General features: G+C 27.4%; 2 protein-coding genes and 1 long non-coding RNA gene across 13 annotated transcripts; 2 read left to right on the top strand and 1 right to left on the bottom strand.

Moving 5' to 3' along the window:
• Nucleotides 1-442: 442 nt before the first annotated feature.
• On the bottom strand, nt 443-7262 carry LOC124951759 (casein kinase II subunit alpha). Of its 7 annotated transcripts, none has more exons than XR_007101707.1 (9): nt 7073-7262; nt 5470-5701; nt 5218-5329; nt 4906-5118; nt 4087-4281; nt 3479-3830; nt 3245-3338; nt 1394-1508; nt 443-1028 (listed from the first exon to the last, which is right to left on the bottom strand). XR_007101707.1 is itself a non-coding variant. In XM_047500615.1 (8 exons), the coding sequence occupies exons 2-7, from the start codon at nt 5562-5564 to the stop codon at nt 3253-3255; spliced, it is 1053 nt and encodes a 350-aa protein (XP_047356571.1). In that variant the 5' UTR covers nt 5565-5701; nt 7073-7262; the 3' UTR covers nt 1293-1508; nt 3245-3252. The 7 variants fall into 7 exon arrangements, 5 of the variants coding, with proteins under 5 accessions (XP_047356571.1, XP_047356569.1, XP_047356567.1 ...); XR_007101706.1 differs by lacking the exon at nt 443-1028 and adding an exon at nt 2080-2311 and having other exon boundaries at nt 1293-1508; XM_047500615.1 differs by lacking the exon at nt 443-1028 and having other exon boundaries at nt 1293-1508.
• On the top strand, nt 462-3009 carry LOC124951762. The gene is made up of 3 exons (XR_007101708.1): nt 462-1203; nt 1432-1601; nt 2005-3009. It is a non-coding gene; the product is annotated as an uncharacterized LOC124951762 (long non-coding RNA).
• Nucleotides 7263-8166: 904 nt separating the features above from the next.
• Nucleotides 8167-22412, top strand: LOC124951756 (meiosis-specific coiled-coil domain-containing protein MEIOC-like). Of its 5 annotated transcripts, none has more exons than XM_047500595.1 (5): nt 8167-8191; nt 8302-8454; nt 9480-11441; nt 11742-11907; nt 13768-22412. In XM_047500595.1, the coding sequence occupies exons 2-5, from the start codon at nt 8389-8391 to the stop codon at nt 13977-13979; spliced, it is 2406 nt and encodes an 801-aa protein (XP_047356551.1). In that variant the 5' UTR covers nt 8167-8191; nt 8302-8388; the 3' UTR covers nt 13980-22412. The 5 variants fall into 5 exon arrangements, 4 of the variants coding, with proteins under 4 accessions (XP_047356551.1, XP_047356550.1, XP_047356552.1 ...); XR_007101705.1 differs by lacking the exon at nt 8167-8191 and adding an exon at nt 11974-12110 and having other exon boundaries at nt 8209-8454; nt 13768-13906; XM_047500594.1 differs by lacking the exon at nt 8167-8191 and having other exon boundaries at nt 8208-8454.

The raw sequence follows: 22412 nt of genomic DNA, 5'->3' as shown, positions 1-22412 counted from the left end.
TGATAGAGTAACTTTTTTCCGGATACTCTAATATCCCAAAAATTAGCATGTATTATATAATATAATGCAAAAGAGAAGCTAGCGCAATATATTATTTGTCATTTTGTGTTGACAATTTGTTTATTATTATATCTCAAGTTAATTTGCTTATTTAAATAGTAATTATTTAATATATTCTTCTATAAAACTAAACTAGATTATGATAAACTTAACGTATATGAACAGGGAGAGAGATATCAATTTTGGGCGAAATAATACAATAGCGCCGTTTTGCCATTTATAAAGGACTAAAATTAAATGCCTTTCGCAATGTGCGATTAATGATAATTTCGTTAAATGGCAATAAAATAGTCCTAGAAGACATATATATATATATATGTATATATATATATATGTGTATATATATATATATATATATATATATATATATATATATATATATCCGTTATTAGCAGTTACTTTCATTGCATATACGGATTATTTATTTTGTTTTTCACCTTTTCACCTTCTCTCACTTTGAATTTGTATTCTTCTATGTTTATGCATTCGTCATCTACATTTTGCTGCGTGCGCGCGCACCTTACAGAACACACACACACAGTATACACGCACATAGAAACATGTATAGTATCTTAAAATACACGAAGATAAGGCTTAAACGGCGCAGTGACAAGAATAAAAAAATGAATGCTATTCCGTACATAACACGTTGAGAACTTTTCGTTTCTCCTTTTCTTTTCGATTTTTAAATTTCACACTCCGCTTGATACCAGTGAACGTTTTTTACATGGAAATGTACAAATAACGTTCAATTGACCTTTTTCTATGAACAATTGTTATTATGTATAGGAACTGATAAATTCTGTCAAAAATAGTACGAAAAATCATAGCATGCAAGTGGAGTGTGTTTCATTACTGTACATTGTTTACAAGCATGCCCCTCTTGATTTCTTGACGAGTTATAGAATGTGTGCTTTTCTTTAATATATTCATAGGATAATCACGTGATCGGCTTACATGACGGTTGGCTAGATAATCAAAAAACAATAACCTAAAATTATTTTTAAAAGACGGACCAGCGCGCCAAATGTACAAGTATACACATACATATATAATACCATGTTGGGGATGTGATCTAATGCGTATTATATCGATAGTATTTTGAAGTTTTGTCAGGCGCTATATCATGCCAAGTTTTTTAAGGTACCTGTGTATTTGCTTTAACTAAATAACATGCATATTCATAATTTGAATCTTGTTTGAGAAATCTATTTTTGACTTTAATAATATTCAAAAAAAATCATCATCTTTTGTTAAATATGAAAGGAGAAAGACCACGATGAAACGTACATAATCAGTTATTGTTGAGATCTCTGTATCGAATTTATCTTACATCGCACTTCCAAATTGATGGTTTCCTAATTCTTGTAGAATAATGATGGCCGACCAGCGTCGGTAGCATCTACTGCTGGATGCACAGGTATTCACAGAGCACAAAGAGTACTTGGCTATAACAAACATTTTATTCAACTATCATTGTGGTATCAGATATAAACGAACATTTTTATCATCGTTAAAAGTACTAAACCGAATGGCCTAAGGTACGCGTATAAGTGTGAGCGTGTGAACTGTGTATGAATGTATGTATGTGGTTTTCGTCTCATATTTCTGCTGCTATAAGACGTCTTGTGTCAGCATAAATGTGACCACCCCTTTTAAATAAAATTATATCTAGGCGCATCTTTATGCGTCATAGACTTGACACGAATGCGATAACAGCAACGTTAAAAAATATAATACAATAGGGGGCAATTACAGAATGAAAAAAATAATACATGTTTTGTATTTGATATCACATACAGCCCGGGCCAATCTGTACTGGACATGTATCTTAATTATATTAGATTTCGTACTGTAAACCTTTTTACTTCGCGAACTTCTACGTACATTGTGAATATCGAATAATTTTTAAATGTTGTTGTTTCTCTTTTTTTTTTTTTACAGATCTTTCAAAGAGTAATGGGCAATGTGAGATATCTCAGTCTTAATGACGGGATCGATGAAGCCGTTGTTACAAACCAGAATGATTGTGGTGCAGAGGAGTATGTAGTTGACGATACAATATATCTGCTGTTGCTGTGTTGTATTAGGATGTAGACTGGGAGTTAATGTATAGTTCAGAAATACTGAACTTATAAAAGTGGACGCAGTTCTTCCAAGGGCATCAGAACCCCACTTGTAACTCCGTCCATACTTCCCAATCCGTTTGTTCCATGAACTGGTAAGCTGTTCACAGTCATGCTACGGTCATCTGTAACGACCTTCTAATTAAAAAATTGATTCGAATAGTGATCCATTAATTATTTTACGAATGAAAGAGATAACAGGATTTTTATAGGTATTAACGAAAACGAGAAATTGACTACATACATACATACATACATCATATATATATATATATACATACATATATATATATATATGTATGTATATATAAATATAATTCACATATTTATATATACAAATGAATTAAAATGAGATCTTATATATAACAAAGTAATTAATACAAGATATCAGTACATGCAAAATTGTGATAAAGTTTTGACATTGCATATATCATTTTTTATGAGTGTTATTAACATAGGAATACTAATAACAACAAGATTTTTAGGAATGTCGTACTTAAATCTATATGTAATGGAGTAAATTTACATTTTATTACAATTATTTCTCAAAGAGTAAGCACTTTTATCTTTAAACATTATATTCTTAAAATAAGATAGAGTATAACAACTATATTGTATTCCTATATATTCCAACATTCCTCTAAATTGTTAATATTGGTATTCCCATAACTTCTTTTACTATTCATATACACATTTTGTTTTCATCGTATAATACAGATAGAATGGTGTCTACAATTTTCCACCTGGAAATAGTTACGGAATATTCAGAAATATTACTATTAATGTTACAAGATCATATTAATACAATGATAAAGAGATGTTGTACAATTTATATTTATATATATATATATATATATATATATATATATATATATATATATATATATATATTATACAATTTATAATAAATATATATAAATTTTATATTTCTATATATCTATATTTATTATTATTATAATAATTATAATAATAAATATAAATACATATAAGATATCAATAAGATATATAAAAGGTTTTAATTTCTTAATAAATAAAAATAATTTTAATTCGACATTTACCTGGGTTGCTACTCACCTACAGGCAATGAGCCTGCCATGGGAGTAGGTGATGATGATACCATATTTAATCGACCCTGTTCTTTTACTATGGGATCTATAAATCAAAATATACACATTTCATTTTGATAATCTCAAGAAGATATATGAATTAACTTGCAATGAAGTATTATTAAATTAAGATGTACATTATATCATATTTTTCATAATTTTTTTTTTCTTGTCTAATTTACTTACAAAAGTAAGGATGGTCCATAGCCTCACGTGCTGTGAGTCTTTCAAAATGGTCATAACGCAAAAGTTTGTCAAGAAAATCAAGACTTTCGGGCGAAACTAAATGTTGATTTTCTGAGTGCACGAAACGTTCCCAACGCTTACGCGAGTGCCTTCCTAATATGTCATTAAAACGAGGATCTAATTCGATATGGTATTTATCAAGATATTCCAATAGTTCTTCAGTTCCAAGAACTTTTGCAATTCTAACTAGTTGGTCGTAATTGTCATGTCCATGAAAGAATGGTTCTTTTCTAAAAATCATACTCGCGAGCATACAGCCCAACGACCACATATCTAGGGAATAGTCATACATCTAGAAAAAAAATATTGCACACCTTTTATATATATATTACCTTATATATTCATACTTAATCCAAATTATTATTTCGTAATATTAATTATATTATCAAATATATGCATGTAGTATAATATAAAAAAATTAATATAAAAATATATAATAGAACAATAAAAATAACATAAATTTAAAGTAATTCTAAAGAAAATTATTATCTGTTATAAAACACTATATCATAAAATTATTATTTTTTATATATATATATAAAACACACCTGATAATCTACAAGTAGTTCTGGGCCTTTAAAATAGCGTGAAGCTACTCGAACGTTGTACTCTTGCCCAGGATGATAAAATTCTGCTAGGCCCCAATCAATTAACCGCAACTTTCGGTTTTCATGGTCTATCATGACATTGTGCGGCTTTACATCTCTGTGCATTATACCCATGCTGTGACAATAGTCCAGTGCCTATGTAGAATCACAATATTCCGAAATATTATTAAATAGTTAAATATGGTATTTTTACATTTTAAAAATACTTATCATATTATGTTTAACTGAACTATCACAAGAGACATTTTAAATATTACAAATAAATAATTAAAATGACAATTTGTACATATCAACAGAATAACTAACTAAAAAATAAAGTTGTTCTGACTATAGAAAATATTTCGTAAGTAATTTACTTTCTAACTTAGATTCATATAATATTTATACTTCAAACAATAAATTTGACTATTTATCTACATTTAAGATAAGAAATATTTAATAAATAACTTAATATAATAACATTACTTAATTTAATCAGCAACTAAAATATTTTACATAATTTAAGGACTAAAAACTGAGCACTGAAACTAAAACAATCAATTCTTTTTTCTTGATACATACTGACAGGATATTTCTTTAAATTTAATACTTGTAGATTCATATCTTTAAAAATGGAAATTGTAAATAAGTTGATATGAAATAAATATTTGTCGAGCTCTTTCTTGAACCTACATATACACCTACATCTATCAAAACAATAATCTCGAAGGTTCATCATGGATTGATATTTGGTTCCATTGCAATTAACTATACACGCACTTTTAATAGTTCGTAGAGGTAGTATCTTATGTCGTAGTCTGTTAGAGTCTGGTATAATTGCTTGAAATCTGTGTTGTTGACATGTTCAAAAATTAGTGCTGGTGTCCTTGATACTGGATCTTTAACAACTGCTTGGAGTGTAATTATGTTGGTCCCGCCTTTAAGATTTTCTAAGATTTTAATTTCCCTTTTTATTTTCTTCTTTTTTACAGGCTACAACGGTAAAAAGAAAAATATTAATGATATTATATAACATTAATATTAATATTAATTGATATTATTGTAAGAAATATTGTGCATTATCTATAATACCTTCAAGATCTTTACAACACATTTTTCAGTGGTCGTTACATTTATGGCTTCAAATACTTCACTATACTTTCCTCTGCCAAGTTTTCTTACTAACTGATAATCATCTTGCTGTCTGTAGAAAGAAAAGAAAATATAAATGCAATATATTGTATTAACTTTTCTTCTTAGTTATATTTATTACATCTGATTATTAGTCAAAAGTATGATTATTGGTTAAAAAGTATGAATATAAAGTAGGTTTTATTAACTTACCCCCAATCAACAACATACGATTCATAATCCCAATAATCCCTAGATTTGTGTGAATTCACGTCTGCATAAACTCTTGCTCTACTTGGTAGTGCCATTTTCTCAATTATATGTGTGTTTTTATTTGGTGTATTGACAGCTGCACTGTCTCGGCCAACTACCAAATTCTTATCGTTACTAATTGATCTCAATTTTCCACTTGCCCACCCACAAACACGTGCTGACAAAAGTAAACCTAAATAATGAATAAATAAATAAATTCATTATACAAATAAAAATATTATATAAAACTATAAGAGAATAATGTTCTATGAGATAATTAATTATAACTTAGTATGATCTAATTTAATATATATTCTACAGATACACACAGCAAGTTCCTAACAATTGAATATGAAAATAAAGTAAACAGTGTTTCTCGTACATTTATTTTAAATAATATTTATTATTTCCGTAATAAAAAATAAGAACTTTCATTTTAACTTTATATTTAAATAAATATAAAATAATTTTTATAAGTTTCAGATCATTAATAATAAACAGAACATTTTACGTATAAAATATATTACTTTTCATAAAAACATATATTAATTTGATATACTCATTACTTTGTTAAAAGAACATAATATAAGAGAACATAAATAAATCATTATTATCGATACAAATAATTTAAAAATGTATTTCTTTGAGTAATCTTGAAAATGCAATATCAAAATATTCTGAAACGTCTAAATCAAAACAAAGTCTGGTTATCAACTTATATAAATATTGATACAGAATTGAAAAATTACAAATAAGTTAATGTGTGCAATGTGTGTGATTATTATATTTTATCTAAAATATCATAATCAAGTAATTATTGCTGAAGTTATATATAGTTAAGTTTATTAAATATAGCCAAATTACCCTATTAGTATCTATGTTATTTATATACACATATGTTAAATGTATATATGATATATACAATTTTAAATGATCTAGTGTATATTATAATATTTAAGTCAATACAAAACACAAAATGTGTAACAAAGTAATATATTGATCAATTAATAATCATAGAATTTAATTAACAGCATATAGTATATATTTATATGGCATAAGATTAATATAAGAATCTGTAGTATTTTCACGAATAACTTTAAATATAGCAGACTTAACTTTATGTTCATGATTAAAAATATATATGATTAGGTACAACAGAGTATCTTATTGAGACAAGAAAATATATTTATAAGAAGTAAAATAAATTTGATTTACAGAAATGCAACAGAAAGAGTATCTAGTAGTCAAAGTAGAATACATGTAGATACTTATTGATTGTAAGGTATATAAGCCTTATATTTGGTTGATATACTTATTACAGTTTCTGTATTAAAAAATTTATATTTATTAAGATAATTTGAAGTAAATAATATGAAAAAATATATATGTAAGTAAAGAAGCACTGATGGATATTTTTCTTGGATTATAATTTAAATGTAAAAATATTCTATTATCGGCGCATGGAGTAGAGGCATGCACACGCATAAGACACGAACACACATGTACGAAGAAAATCACACGCCATCGCGGTAGGACAACCGATGTTAGCTTATTTCGAGCTCACCTAAAGCATTCCGTGTCCAAATTTTGACTGTTTTGACTGCAATAGGATTCCAAATTTGTTGCAATACTAAGAAAGTTGCGTATAGGATTCCTGAGGCCGCGCGAGCTTGACAAACTCGAGATTTTTACGGGCGGCCGGCTTCTCAAACGAGCGAGGTCCAAGATGGCAGCCGGCACCCAACCACAAACTTCTGAAGCATAGATAGAAAACGACTCCAATTTTATTTTCAATGCTACCAACGAATTAACTTTATATTTTTCCTGTTAATACGTGTACTTATGACTGATATAATTAATTTTTAAAATATTAATGTTGTATTACGTAAGAAAAAATTTTTTTGTTGAAATTATATATATAACGTTTATAAATATTGAACTATATATATCATTTTTTCGAAACTTATAACATTGGAGAAGCAATACTATGTTTTAACAAATGAAGTTTCAATAATAAATATATTATACTTTTACAAGTAATAAGCATAACAAAATTAAAATAGTTATAATATAAATGTTAATGATTTAAATTTTAGCGATTGATCGATATTTTTTAAAACGAATAAATTAGATCGTATCATGTGGTCATACCAACCACATTATTTTAACTTAATTTTTATCGAATCAATATAAAACTTGAATTTGAAATTATTTGGAAAAGTTAATAAAATTAAATATATTACGTAACTTCACGAAATATATTTCTATTATAATAGGATTATTTGTTAACATAAATATGAGAAAAAATTGATATTTTATTTATGAATTATGTACCATATAAATATGTACATATACGATTTTTTTTTTTTTTTTTTTTTTTTTTTTTTTTTTTAAGCAAATAATTTTTTATTCTTGACAAATTTTAACAATCCGCTTTATATTCTTTATACTGTTATACGCATATATACATATTTTTAATATAGTAAAGTGATTTTGAGTTATCGTTCTAAAAACATTCTTTTTGTGCTCGTTTTCTTCGTTCTTTTTTTTTTTTTGATGCACTTTGTCTCCTTTTTCGCGCGCTATTTTTTTTCAAGAAATTTTCTTGTCCTTTATGCGATCAGAGAATTTCCCTAGAATACGAACGTTATCATTGGACAAAAGAGGACCGTTATATAAAAACGTACGTTAGACGAAGAAGTTCGCGGTATAATCCATGTATACGGGCCTGCAATGCTGAATGTAAGCGTCTTTTTGATGTGACTCGAAATGCGAATTAAATTGTGTTTTCAGAACGTATACAATAGGCAGGCAGAAGCCGCATGAGTGAAAGGGTAATGACGCGCAGAGGAGGTGATCATCACAGTGTTTTTTTAACAAATGGCTCTATCCGAGGTGCACGATGTAGCTACGATTATTAGCAACAATTGTTTCAGTGTTGACAAGGTAAAACATTTTTTCAAGTTCACTTTAGTCGAGACAGAAAAGTGAAGTTTGATTTTGTATTGTTCGTACAGTGAAAAAAAACTATTTCGATCAAGATGCTTTGGAGCTGTATAAAATGACAAATGACAATTAAAAAAATCTATTTTTATTGGATTTATTTCTTTTCGAAAAGAATATTGCTCGATGAATGATTACTTTTATTAAAATGAATTTCAATCAAATAAATAAAAGTTTACTTTTGTGAAATGATATATCGATGCCCTTTGTTACATGAGAAAGTTTCGATCGTTTAAAATTTGAAAATTATTTGCGATAGACAATGCACCGTTTGCTTCTGTTAGAGCAATATAGTTAAAGAAACATATGATTTAAGTTATTTAGATTGTGTAAATAATGTATGTGCGAATTTTTAATTATTTAAAAATTTTTTGTTTAGTTATTAAAAAATTCAGTAATTATTTCAATAAATTCACTTATCGAATTTTATTACAATTTATATTCAAAATCAAATAATGATTGATCTCAAATGGTCATTTATAAAGGGAAATATTTAATTTATTGAATAACTTTAATGAAGATTTATTTTAAAGATACTCTTATGGTTAATTATAATATTTAATATTTTTCCTATTTAATGCCTTTATACATTTATTTAAATTTTATATCATATTCTTAATCATTGAAGTGAATTTATATTACGTTCTTATCGAATATCGAGTTTGGAGTTATATCTCTTAATATGGCATACATTTACTATACTATATATTCAATATATTATTTTCTTAATAACATTCTAATGTTAAATATTATATTTTAATCATTTATATAATACAGACAATAGTTTTTCTTTTAAAACTTGTTTTATATAGATTCATATACATGCGTTATTTTTAATTTATAACAGAGCATAATATTAAATTAATTAAATTTATATTACTTATCATTATTACTTATAGCACATTATTCTTTTGAAATCTGTTTTGTAGATATTGATGATTTAAAATCTTCATCATCTGTTTTTTTAGATGAATTTGGAAGATGAGGACAATCAAGATCTAAACAATTCCATGGTCAATGATTTAGTTTCCAAAATTCTTGATGATGACTCTACTATCGTTGATCATACTTATAACAATAGTTATAATAGCAATTTTCCGTTTTTATCATTACCTCATTTTTGTAACGCCGATAGAATGGAGGATAATTTAAAAATTCCCCAAAATGATGCAATTGATTGTAATGATCATTATCCACTGAACAAATTGATGAACAATAGTTGTAATTCAAATATAATTGATCAAAATTCTAGTAATCTTTGTCAAGAGTTAAGAACATTAAGTCTGAATGGATGTATGGAACAACCTGTTATATCAGCAGATCAAGGAAATTTATATAGTAGTGGAATGATTAGAAGTGGATATAATAGTAATTCTCATCAGTATGCTGCGCACTCTACCAATGAAAGTTGCTGTAGTATAACTAATCCACCAGTTTGTAACACTTTATTGACAACAGCAGATGAAATAAATTATTCAAAACAGTCTTCTAGTTGGCCAGAAACTTTAATGACTCCAGTAACTACACAAGATACGCTCACAAATTATCAACGGATCCGAACATCCATTGATTCAGATTTAAATTTTAATGATGCTTTAAATTTAGCCTCAGAATCACCAAATTTGACTGTTATGAATGAAGCAGTATATTATAATAGCTTTAGATCAAGTGCACCTTTAAATTTACATGATAATCCTACAGTTGCGACTCATGATTTGTACAATATGACTGGAAATAATCAAACTTATAGACCAAACTCAACAATGATAAATCTTAGTACGGATGCTTCTTTTGGAACAAGTTCTTCACTGCAGCATTTCACTTCTAGTGATATAACTCTGCAGAATTGTTTTGGAAATAATACTCAACACAATGGTATTGCAGAGTACAAAGATTTATATGAACCTATTAGATTAAGTACTGGAAATGTTACTATGAATAATGAACAGGTTTGCTTATTACATCAGCAAACATCTAATTATCAAATAGATCGATCTGTGGACCAAAACCATAAGCATCCAATTGACTGTTTTCCTTGTACTAATGAATGTGCTGTGCCATCTATTAATGATTTAGACACAAATGAGAATATTTGCATTAATAGCAATTATGATCATAGAACTGATAATAATTTATTAAAGATTATAAATACTAAGCCAAAGACTATTGAAACAAAAATGTACTCCTCTATCGGTTTTCCAAAAAATATAAGCCCGCGAGATGAAAATGAGGCAATAGTTAAATATGATTATCATAATTATCAACATAATGTTACAAAGAATGTGGAGAACTTGAAAACACTTTCGCAAAACTTTACGCCGTATCACAAGGATTTAAAGCAATCTCATACTCATAATCCTGCATATAAAATGCAATCCTGTGGTTCATCTGATAAAGCAGCTTTTACATCAAGAAATCGTTTGACCAATAAGATTAATGAATCTGCTCTTGGAAGAGATGTTTATAATTATGTCATAAAACAACATCAAATGCCAAGTGTTCAAAATATATCTAGTATTCCACCACCTGATATAATGTTTAATTCAACTTTAATACCAAACATGACTGCTGGAAGACCTGGATTATTCTCTCCAATGATGCCAGTTCCTGTTCCGCTTCCTATTCCACCTATTTACTCAATGTTATACGGTGGAGGACTCAATCTTAAAGGCAGTAATACTATAGCAAGACGCACAGGTCCATCAAGTATATTGCATCTTAGATTAGAACAAACTTATGAACAATTTAAACAATTAGAAAAAGAAAGGAAGAAATGTGAGGCTGGATTAGCTGCACAATTTCCTGGAAAAAGAGTAACCAGTGCAAATAATATACCTATTCCACGGCTTCAAGGAAACCCATCAAGAGTAGATCGATTAATTATTGATTACCTACGAGAACATGCCCGGGTGATCACATTAATAGCAAAAGTAAATACTACAATTATCTTAACTTTTGTTACACGTATTAAATTACAAGATCATTATTTTATTTTATAAATATATTTCATTTTAATAGTACAATTTATATAGTTTAGAGAAACTTTTAATGAAAACTTGTACATCTAAATGATTATATTTAATTATAAAAATGCACACTTTAAAGATTTTATTATATTGCAAAAATTGTTAATATTATTTTATATTTTCTTGATATTAAAAAAAAAAAAAAAAAAAAAAAAAAAAAATTATTTGTGAATAATGCATAATTGAACTGATTTTGTCTATCAGATGGAGTGCTTGCGTGGAAGTTCAATGAATCAACGTATACACAAGGCAATGCAGTATTGGCTAGAAGCAATCAAATTTGTTCAAGACTGTCGAAAGCAGGAGATCGCAAATGCTACCAAACGTCAAAAAGAAAATCCTCATTGCATTCTCGTGTATAATGATAATGGTAAGTTACCTTTTTATTAATTTTGTCCATGATATTGTGTTATATAATACACGAATTATTGCACAGCATTGCTTTCGCTAAGGAGCTCGCTCATGTGTCTATTGGTGTAACTCGATATTGTTATGGTTCTATCAATATTCAAGTGCTACCCGGATCCGTGTAGCAAAAAACATAATACGGATGATCACAGACACAACGGTTATGTGAGTGGCATATATTTTTTTTTATTTTAATTATTTTGATTTTTTTTTTTTTTTTAATCCTGTCTGTATTCAAAGTATGTTATTGATGATGATACATATGTGTCCTGTTAAGTAATTGCTTTTTATCACACATTCTATATTGAGACCATGACCCTTGTAAATCTCAATAAGATTGGGGTGCTTTTAAATAGATTTTTTTAGTAAGAGTTTCATAAATTAGATCCAAAGAACAGCCTGAGATATTAAATTAAATTTTATTTGACATAGTTTGAATGAGAATATCTTTATATGTATAAATAAATTAGTAGTAGATATAGTACTTTTATATAAAAGAGAAGTATCTGCAACATTGCATTAGAAATCATATACACTTTTATTTAAAGTTTATTCTTTAGAATATACTTGTACTTGTCATGATTGTACTATAATATTTATATGATTCTTATAAAGGATGCATCAGCTCTACCATGTAGTAGTAGTTTGTTAATAGTATCTTCTAGTAATACATGTTGCAATAAAAATATATTTGCCTAAACCAGAAGTCACCAAAGATCTTCCTCATATTATGTTTACAATATATATATGTATAACATATAATATACAATGTATAATACATATATATATATATATATATATATTGTTAAATTAATTGTTTTTTTTTGGACAACATATCTTTTTTTTTAATATATTCTTATAGTAAAGAATAAGAATTTGTTGTATGAAATTGTTGCTCCTTAAATTTAAACAAAATGTGATGTAAGTCTTCGATATAATAATATAATATACTAATAATAAAAAATCATTGGGTGGAATATTATTAAAACATCATTGGTTTAATGTCCAAAGTGTTTATTTTCAGGTATTACTGTGTATCTCATTGCACAAAATTCCATAGCATGTTATCAGAAAGAAAGATTTTTTGTTTTTCTTTTTAATATATACAAGTAGAGTTATGAATAAACTGATATCTACATTTTTAAACAAGAAATATGAATTTATTAGTATAGCATGTTAACTCTTTAGATACGTTTAATTAGACGTGTTCTGATGGAGTTTTTGCTTATTTTGCATTGACTTTATTGAATTTATATAATTTATTAAATATGAAGATAATAAACAGTTTTTTAAAAAAATTATTAATATTAAATTATTTATATTTATATTTATATATACATATATATATATATATATATATATATATATATATATATATATATAAATATAAATAATATATATATTTAATCGGTTAACAAGTGTTGATAGTTATAAATTTGTTTAGCATAAACAATTGTACTACAATGTTATCAATTAAAAAGAACAGTTATATTTTTATTATATTAAGAAAATAAAATTATCTAAAACTCTATCTATACTATGACTACTCTATCTATATTATAAAAATTATAATGAAACTTTTTTTTGTTGTCAAAGAAAAATAGAACTTTTTCAAATTTTATTTTTTATTATCAGGTTTCTAAATTTTGAAGTATATTTAAACTTTGATTTTTATTGGTGCAGGATCAAATTATAATGAATATATTAAAAAATGAATTTAGCAATATAGTTGATAAAATAGAACATTTTGTAACAAAAAGAAATAATATGCAGATAGTTAATTTGGAATAGTACTTATGTGATTTATTTTTTCTGATTTCAGATATATTAACTCTGGCCAACAGTGTTCATGAATTGACAAAGGCATCTCGTTATGCAAGAAGCGGTATGTACAATGCAATGCAAGCCACGTTGCTGTGCGATTTGGATTTAGAGAAGAAAATCGTTGAGACTTCTGATGATCCAGTCCTTGTGATAAAGCGTATTGAAAATCAGAAAACTCTTGGAATCAGCAACCTTTCTAATAATAATTAAAAAGTTCATGAAAATTCTTGCTTGTACATTGGTTGATAACAGCTTTTTATGTATTTGGCGTTCACAAAGATTTTTCAGTGGCTTCTAGAAATGTTTTCTATAATCTTCTCTTTAAAACTTAGAATGGCACTACATACAAAAGCTACTTGGAGAGAGTTACGTGTGTTAGCTTAAATGAGAAAATATTTCCACTTTTATTAGTTCACTTCTGTGAAAGCTAAGTCTACTAACTTTTTACAAGTCATTTGTATAACTCCATAGTTTTCTAATATGTATTCAATATTTAAAATCTTATAATCTAAAGGGTGTTTATGGGGTATTTTGATGTGCACAATTTATGGTTCGAGTGTACATCACATAATTGTATGTAAACTTTGCTTATTTGATGGTACTATAGAAAGCAAAATGATAAAATGCCAATTTTCTTTATTCATCATAGCTGAGACCATGTATTTATTTTCTAAATTTATCGAATTTCTTAATTCATACAAAAAAATTTTTCCTATGAAAGCATCTGAAATGATCATTGATTGACTGTTTTTCAGTTGCGCCATGGGATAAATAATCTAGGCTACATTTTATCGATATTGATTTAGATAATAGGAAATAATATTTTAGACTAGTTCAATGTGGCCTTCCTTAAATATATGACCCAGATGTGTGTCAAGTAGACAATTCCTTCGAAACTTTAGGCGATATTATATATTCTCCAATACTTTAAAAGATTAATAATTGTAAAGGTGCAATCGGATTCGTTTCGATATATGCAACATTTTTGTTGTCTTTAATATATAATTAAAATGCTAACTATTGTACTATGTACATTATTCACTGCAGTACATATACTTAAGACACATTGGTTGCATATAAGATTAATGCGCAAATTAGGTACAGAGTATTCACCGATGAACGCACAATCACATAACATTTATGTACACATGCTAAACTTTTCATATATCGTCCATTTACACATATCTGTGTGCATAGATGTAACATAATCTCGTGAGTGTGCATAATAACAACGACATGATATTTCTAACAAACAGAGATATCTTAGTAAATTAGTAATATAGTAATTATAGTACATTGAAGAGAAAAATATATATATACAATAGCGACACATTGTGTTGGCTTCTTTGATGCCAGTTGTTGGGTCTGTGTGATCTTAAAACTGCCTCGAGCATCTGATTGGTGTTATAAGAATACTTGAATAATTTAATTGAAACATTGTACTTGGTAATGCTATGAACAAGATATTTAAATGACCTAACCACTGCTGCCTAATATAGTATAAAGCATATTACATACATTAACAAAATAGGGTTTGTGAGATAATAACGACAGTTTTAGATATATCATTCTTTTATGGATAATAGATGTAGTACAATTACTTGCAGAATGTAATAGATTTATAGTGATGTGTATGCTTTGTTTTGTTCTGTGAGGTATTTAGTACAAGGATTTTAGAAATAGAGTAAAATTTTCTTCTTTAAGAGCACACTTTTTGAAAGATATTATATATGTAGTTTAGAAATGTTTAAATATATCCTCTTTAAGGATTTAGTGTGGGATATTAACACGTTTTGAAAAATAATGAATACGTATTTGTAATTCAGGAATTTTCTGCATTTACTCCATCTTTAAGAATAAGAGAAGAATTCCTTAGATCTCCTAGAACATTAGAATATAGAATGGGTTTTTTTTTTCAAGATTATAGAAGATAGAGTCATATCTTCTTTCTACTAATATCACATCCGCCCACTACGAAATGCAGATTCACTCAGATACGACATTGAAATATGGAAGCCTAGGCATGCTTTAAATCACTATTATCCGTGTCGCTACTGTATATCATTTTACATCATGACTTTAGGAAAGTATAAATTTAATCGATTATATTATAATGCTTCATGAAAGCAATTGTTTTTCACGTTATATATTATTATCAGTTTTACCTCGTGTTAAGTGACCATTAGTATTCAAGACTTTATATCTCTTAGCAAACTCGCTACGCTTATTCGTGGTTAACTTTAACCAGGGATGTGAGGTCAATAGGATTTCACTGCCCAAACATATTTATGCACAAATTTAAAAAATTATAATTGAAAAATGGAAGTTTATGTTAAATTGATAAATCTTACATTTATTTTATTTAGATTTCCTATGGCCTCATAATTCTAGCTAATCGCACACAAACGGCAATGCTATTTTTGTACAACTATGTTTAACAATTTTATGAATATCTAAATGTTGGGGCCAATCAGATTGTATTTCTGTAAAAGCTAATTACCACATCCCCAGTTAAGGTTTAATCTGTATAAGAAAATACTTATCATTCGGGAGCATGCATTATTTGTGTATTTGTATATAATTGCAAGGATTTCTAAAGCAATTGTAAAAAAAAAATATGTCGATAGATATGTCTTCGGTAGTGCGTATAGTATGATTGAGTGGTCGTTCCAAATGTTGAAAGTTGTGTTTTAGTTTTTCAAATATATATAATCAGGGATCTTCTTTTATTAATTTATATTAATATTTCTTATAATATGACCTTATATATATGTATATATATATATATATATATATATATATATATATGTATATATATATATGTATATATATATATATATATATATATATCGTAATTGCTGGTTGTTCATCCCTTGTCCAAGAAATACTTGTAAATGTGTCAATTTTGACATTAACTCCGGTAAAAACGTTGCAATACTACAATATTAGACTGTACCGCATTAGTTTACGTGATAATATATTGCGCATTATATAATATTACCTCAAAAGTTGCCATGAAACAAGTCTTCTTTTCAGTGTAAGCTATCATGGTGGACATGAGTTGAACATCCAGTATGTTAACACATGTGATAATGTTAAATAATTTATGCTCTACGTTAATTCAAACTAACCGGAAATAATGAAAAAGTAGTAAATAATTAAACATTAAATTGAATACCAATCGTGATAGGAAACGCGCGCAAATATGTGCGAATCATAATTATTATAAAATTATTGATACTTTCGATTGATGTGTGTTTGTTTCTTTTTCTATTTCTTTTTTTTCTTTTTTTTTTCTTTTTTTTTTTTTTCTTCAGTTTATTATACGAAGTTAACATTGTAAAAAAACACAGGTCTATATAAATTTTACAATTTTTGGTAAATTTATTGTTTTCCTATATATTTGTTTATATTTATTTCAATACAAAAAAAAAAAGAAAAAGGTAACATTTAATTAAAAAATAAGGCGCACGCATTTCTCTAAAGCATATTACATACGTGCTTGTAAGAATCACAATATTGCATTATACATTTGTATGGCGATTGATTCCATTATTGTCATACTAACGGTTGCTTTTCTTATCAATTTTACGACATAAGTACATACATACGTATGTTATAAGGTTTATGGTATCAAGGCAAAGAAAAAAAAAAAGAAAAACAGAGAGAGAAAAAAAGAAATGTTATGCAATATATAGTATTTATCTCACCAGATCTCTTTCACGATATAAATAGGCATTAAAGTTTATTGTATTTACGGGACAAGGATAATATATACAAGGAAAAATATGAGCCTATGATTATGAAAATTGTTTAAGTCGTATAGTTTTTTTATTTTGAGATATTTTCACATTTCGATTTGAATTATTTAAAAATTATTTTTATTTATTTATTTTCTTCTTTTTTTTTTTTTTATAATGACAAGCACAGAAAAAGTAAGTATATTTATTTTTGAAAAGAAAAAAAAAAAAAAAAAGAAAAAAAAAAAAGAAAAAAAATAATAATTCTCTTTTACCCAATGTAATATAATTTTAAATATAGCGCATGTACGAGCGACAAAATATGTCCTTTTAATATCTCAAATGACTTATTGCACTTTCATAATCACCTGCTCATATAAGGACGCACACTCCACGGGCACGGCTTTCGTTCCGTTGTTGAGTAGGACAAAAAGATATTAATAATATCGCGTATTCATTTTTGATACGATATATTCATCGATGATAAAGGATCGTCTCTCTTTCGTTGATCAAGGAGAGGGAGAGAAAAAAAAACTCCATATAATAAGGTGCCTACGATAAACGGAAATGTCTAAATGTGCGATTTAAGATTTACGTCCTTTTCCAACAAAAACAAAAAAAAAAAAAAGAAAAAGAAGAAAGAAAAAAAAAAGAAAGAAAGAAAGATAAATTCTATTCACGGTTCTGATTAGAGACAATTTATCGATCGAATGCACGAAAATCTTCATGGGAATTATTTTAAACATAAATTATTCGCCGTTATCTTAGCGAACGTATAATCTATATTTCTCGGCCTATATTTCTAGATATAATAATCATGAACGAAGAAAGTTAAATCGCGATCTATGAAATCGACGTTTCATCCTTATTATTATTCTCTTTTCTTCTTAGCGCGTATTCGTAACTTCGTAGTTGAATTTTCTCAAGGAATGTTCTTTCTCGTACATAATTAATTGAAACGATTCGTGATCGGTGAAAAGGGCGGACAGGGGAAGGGGAATCAATGGAAAGAAATGTGCATATCCTATGAAAAGATAATGAAAAAGTAAAAAGAGAAACGTTAATATAATATCCGAAAACGAAAGTATAGCCTTAGGGAGATACATCCATTCATACATATACACATAGATACATACATACATACATACATACATACATACATACATACATCATACATACATAAATATATACATACATACATAAATTACATATGTACGTATGTATATATAGAAATACATACAATTATATAATAGATACAAGCTCGTTGGATGGAAGAAACTATATCGAAAGTTCGTAAATGATAACAGAGAGAGAAAGAGAGAAAGAGAGAGAGGGAGTAACGAGATAAAACGATCAAATAATAATAATAATAATAATAACAATAATAATAATAATAATAATAATAATAATAATAATAATAGTAATAATAATTATCATTGGTGTATGTATTACAATTGCGTAACATTAATAACGATCGACAAGAAAAAGAAAAAAAAAAAGAGAAAAAACAAAAACAAAGAAAGAAAACAAGAATTATATTGTATCTATATACATATTACACATTATATGGTGCTAGTTGTGACATAAACAAAAAAGGCAGTGCTTTAAGAGAAGTTTCCTTCCGCGATTGTCGTCGTCATACATTGTAACTGTGATATCTATAATGCCAATTTGTATATAGCTATGCAGTTCTTACGACAAAAGCTCGAAGAAAGTAGCTGGCATAATTGTAGTCAATTTTCTTTTCTTCTTCTTTTTATTTTATTGTTGTTTGTTGTTGTTGTTGTTGTTGATGTTGCTGCTGTTGTTGTTGTTATTGTTGTTTTCTTTTTTCCTTTTTCGTCTCTTCTTTTTCATTTGGCGAATAATTTCATTAAACTCCGTATGTATCCTTATTTTATTCGTGTGTGTGCATCATGATGTGGGCAAGAGAAAAAAAATCTGACGTTTGGTACAAAAGAAAAAAAAAATGGAAAAAAAAAAGAAAACGTTTATGTACAATACATTGTCCTACGTGGATGGTCAATTGCGTACTATTATATGAATTATACTATTCGTTTATAGGATTAATATTGTAAAGATCTTTGTGCACTTCTAGCTCGAATAGCGTTCTTTTCTTTTTACACGTACACGCACAGACACTTATACACACACACACACATTCTCGTTATTTTGTTTATCGCATCATATGCGCAAAAAAGAATATTATTGTGCACTTAACGTCATTTTCATTCCCATGATAACAAAGGCTCTCTTTCGAAGAAGAAGAAAAAGATGAAGAAGAAGATAAAAAAAAAAAGAAAAAGAAAGAGAGCCGAATTAATGGGGAACATAATAACGATGTTTCCATAGAAATGATGCGTACTTTCTGCGATATAGGATATCAACCTCTCTCCTTCCTTCCCCTATCCACTTAACCCTCCCGATTTATAGCCAAAAATCAATGTTTGTTATCAGCTATATCTGTAGAATTTTGTAAATAGAACTTTCGAATATGTGACTGTTGTATAAATTTAGATAAAATCGCAGATTAAAAAAAAGGACAAATCACGAACGAATGTTTTATCGAACGAAGCCAATTCTGTGCAACGAAAAATCTTATACTCTGTTCGCACATTTCATGGAATCGTTTGTTATAGTTTGACAATGAATCTATTGATTGAAAAGAATCAAAATCTGTCAATGACATAATTAACGCGAACATAAGCGCTTATAATATTATTATTATTATTATCATCGATATCTAATGCCTTTTTAAGATCGATTTGTTCACATTAATCATATGTGAAAGTGCTCATTATATTCGTTATTCGCGCCTTCGATCGATCGGATAAACGAATGAAGTATGTTAAAGTATGAGCCTAAACCTTTAGATATTTCCTAGTATAACGATGTTAACTATCTTATGAACGAAATTAAACGCGTATATTATTTCTCTGACACCGATAATAAATTTAAGTAAGTTCTCGATTTTCATGTGCGTGTTGTATCTTATTTGTGATGTTCTTATGACTGGAAGATAATATGTTTTAAGCTATGGTAGTAAAAAACTAAAAAAAAAAAAAAAAAGAAAAAAAAAGAAAAACTAAAAGAAGAAGAAAAATTATATGTAAAAATTTAGCGTATAAGCGATAGAAAATTTTTATTATGGACATTCGTTCTAAGGCTGAAAAAAAAAGCTATCTGCATAATTCATATTAGATTTTATTTTATCGTATTTTTTCATGAAATGGATATTTTAAGTTTATTATCGAATGACATCATTCGAATGGATGTTTCTTATTTCAATTATATAAGTATTTTAAAATTTCTTACACTTTTATATATCATTAAAAGCTTATTCGTTGTTTAAAACATTTCTAAATGATCTACACACGAGGCTCATTTTTTTATAATACTCATATTTGACATTACATGTATCTACATATGCATATACGTATCTTCTACTTTTTATTACCTTTTTTTTCTTTTTTTTTTTTTTTTTGATTATATTACTTAACACGTTCGTTTAAATTCATCGCATTCTCGTTAAAGGACCAGAGTTCACATTTCACAATAAATAAAAAATATTTACGATGAAAATTCAATAAATATAACAGTTTATAATCGTATCCTAATATATTTGAGATGTTTAGAATGTTTAGTCGGCTTCTTGAATATATTTATTATGTTTGTACGTAAGTTATTTCCAAAAATATTTCTATATTAAGTCGAATAAAATATGATTGATAGAAAGTACAATAACATGGTTTGTACGAATTTTTCAATGAAATAGTGGCGAACGTGTTAAAGTGAAAATCAATCGATAGAATAAACGAACAGAAAATAAACCATTTCGTAGATATAGAAATGGGATGAACGTTTTTTCCGGATAGCTTCGGCCTTAGACGATAAACGAATTTACTGCTTTTCGTGGGAGATGCTGTATGTAAAAACCGAACTAATTAAACGTATTCTGAAATGTTTTAACGTGTTAAAAGAAAATGTATAAATAATAATTGTAGACCTTCGTAAAACACGAAATTGTCGTCGAATCGTCATGAAGAGAGTAAACGTATGATGCGTACGTACAAAAAAAAAAAAAAAAAAAAAGAAAGAAAAAAAAGACAAAAGAAAAAAGTAAGAAAAAAAAAATAAGAAAAAATAGTCGCTAGATTATTTAATGATGAAAATTTGCTATATCTCACGTTAATCGGAAATTTTCTTTTCTTTTTCCGAAGAATACGGCAGCTTATATTTATAAAGAAAATGTGCGCAGGTATATTTACCTTATCACCTCGTATGATACGCTGCATCGTTAAGAATAGATGGTACATATCTGTATAGGTATGTGTTTGACAATCCTATTTAAAACAAAAAAAAAAAGTGCATGTGATATTGTAAATTATTGGATAGCTAGATACGTACATAAATATGTACTTATTACGCGCTGATGAATATAAACACAGATGAATAAAATATTTAAAAGCGCTCGTTCTCTAATATTCGCTAGAGAACATAGTCTTTCATCATTCGGAATAAAAGAAAAATAGACAAAAAGATAGAAAGAAAAGGTGAGAGAGAGAGAAAGAGAGAGAGAGAGAGAGAGAGAGAAAGAGGAAGAAAGAAATACATGAGATTCTTACTAATCCTATATATGAAATTTACGAAAGTTTTATGCCAGCCGCAAGTGTATCGTTCTTGGAAGAGTAGAAGTTTAATAAAAAAAAAAAAAAAAAAAAGAAAAAAAAAGAAAAAAAAAAGAAAAAAAAAGAAAAAGAAAAAAAAATAACCCGCAATAATAAAAGGAATGCCGCGTAATGTACTGATATTGCTAACACTCAAAGTACAGGTCATTCCAGATTCTATATATAGGCTGAATTAATTACTCGTATTAACTATTAAAATATCTTAAAAAAAAAAA

This window comes from Vespa velutina, chromosome 9, assembly GCF_912470025.1.
Source record: "Vespa velutina chromosome 9, iVesVel2.1, whole genome shotgun sequence".
Classification (NCBI taxonomy): Eukaryota; Metazoa; Arthropoda; class Insecta; order Hymenoptera; family Vespidae; genus Vespa; species Vespa velutina.
Note: the sequence above shows the minus strand (reverse complement) of the source record. Positions and strands in the feature narration are given on the sequence as shown.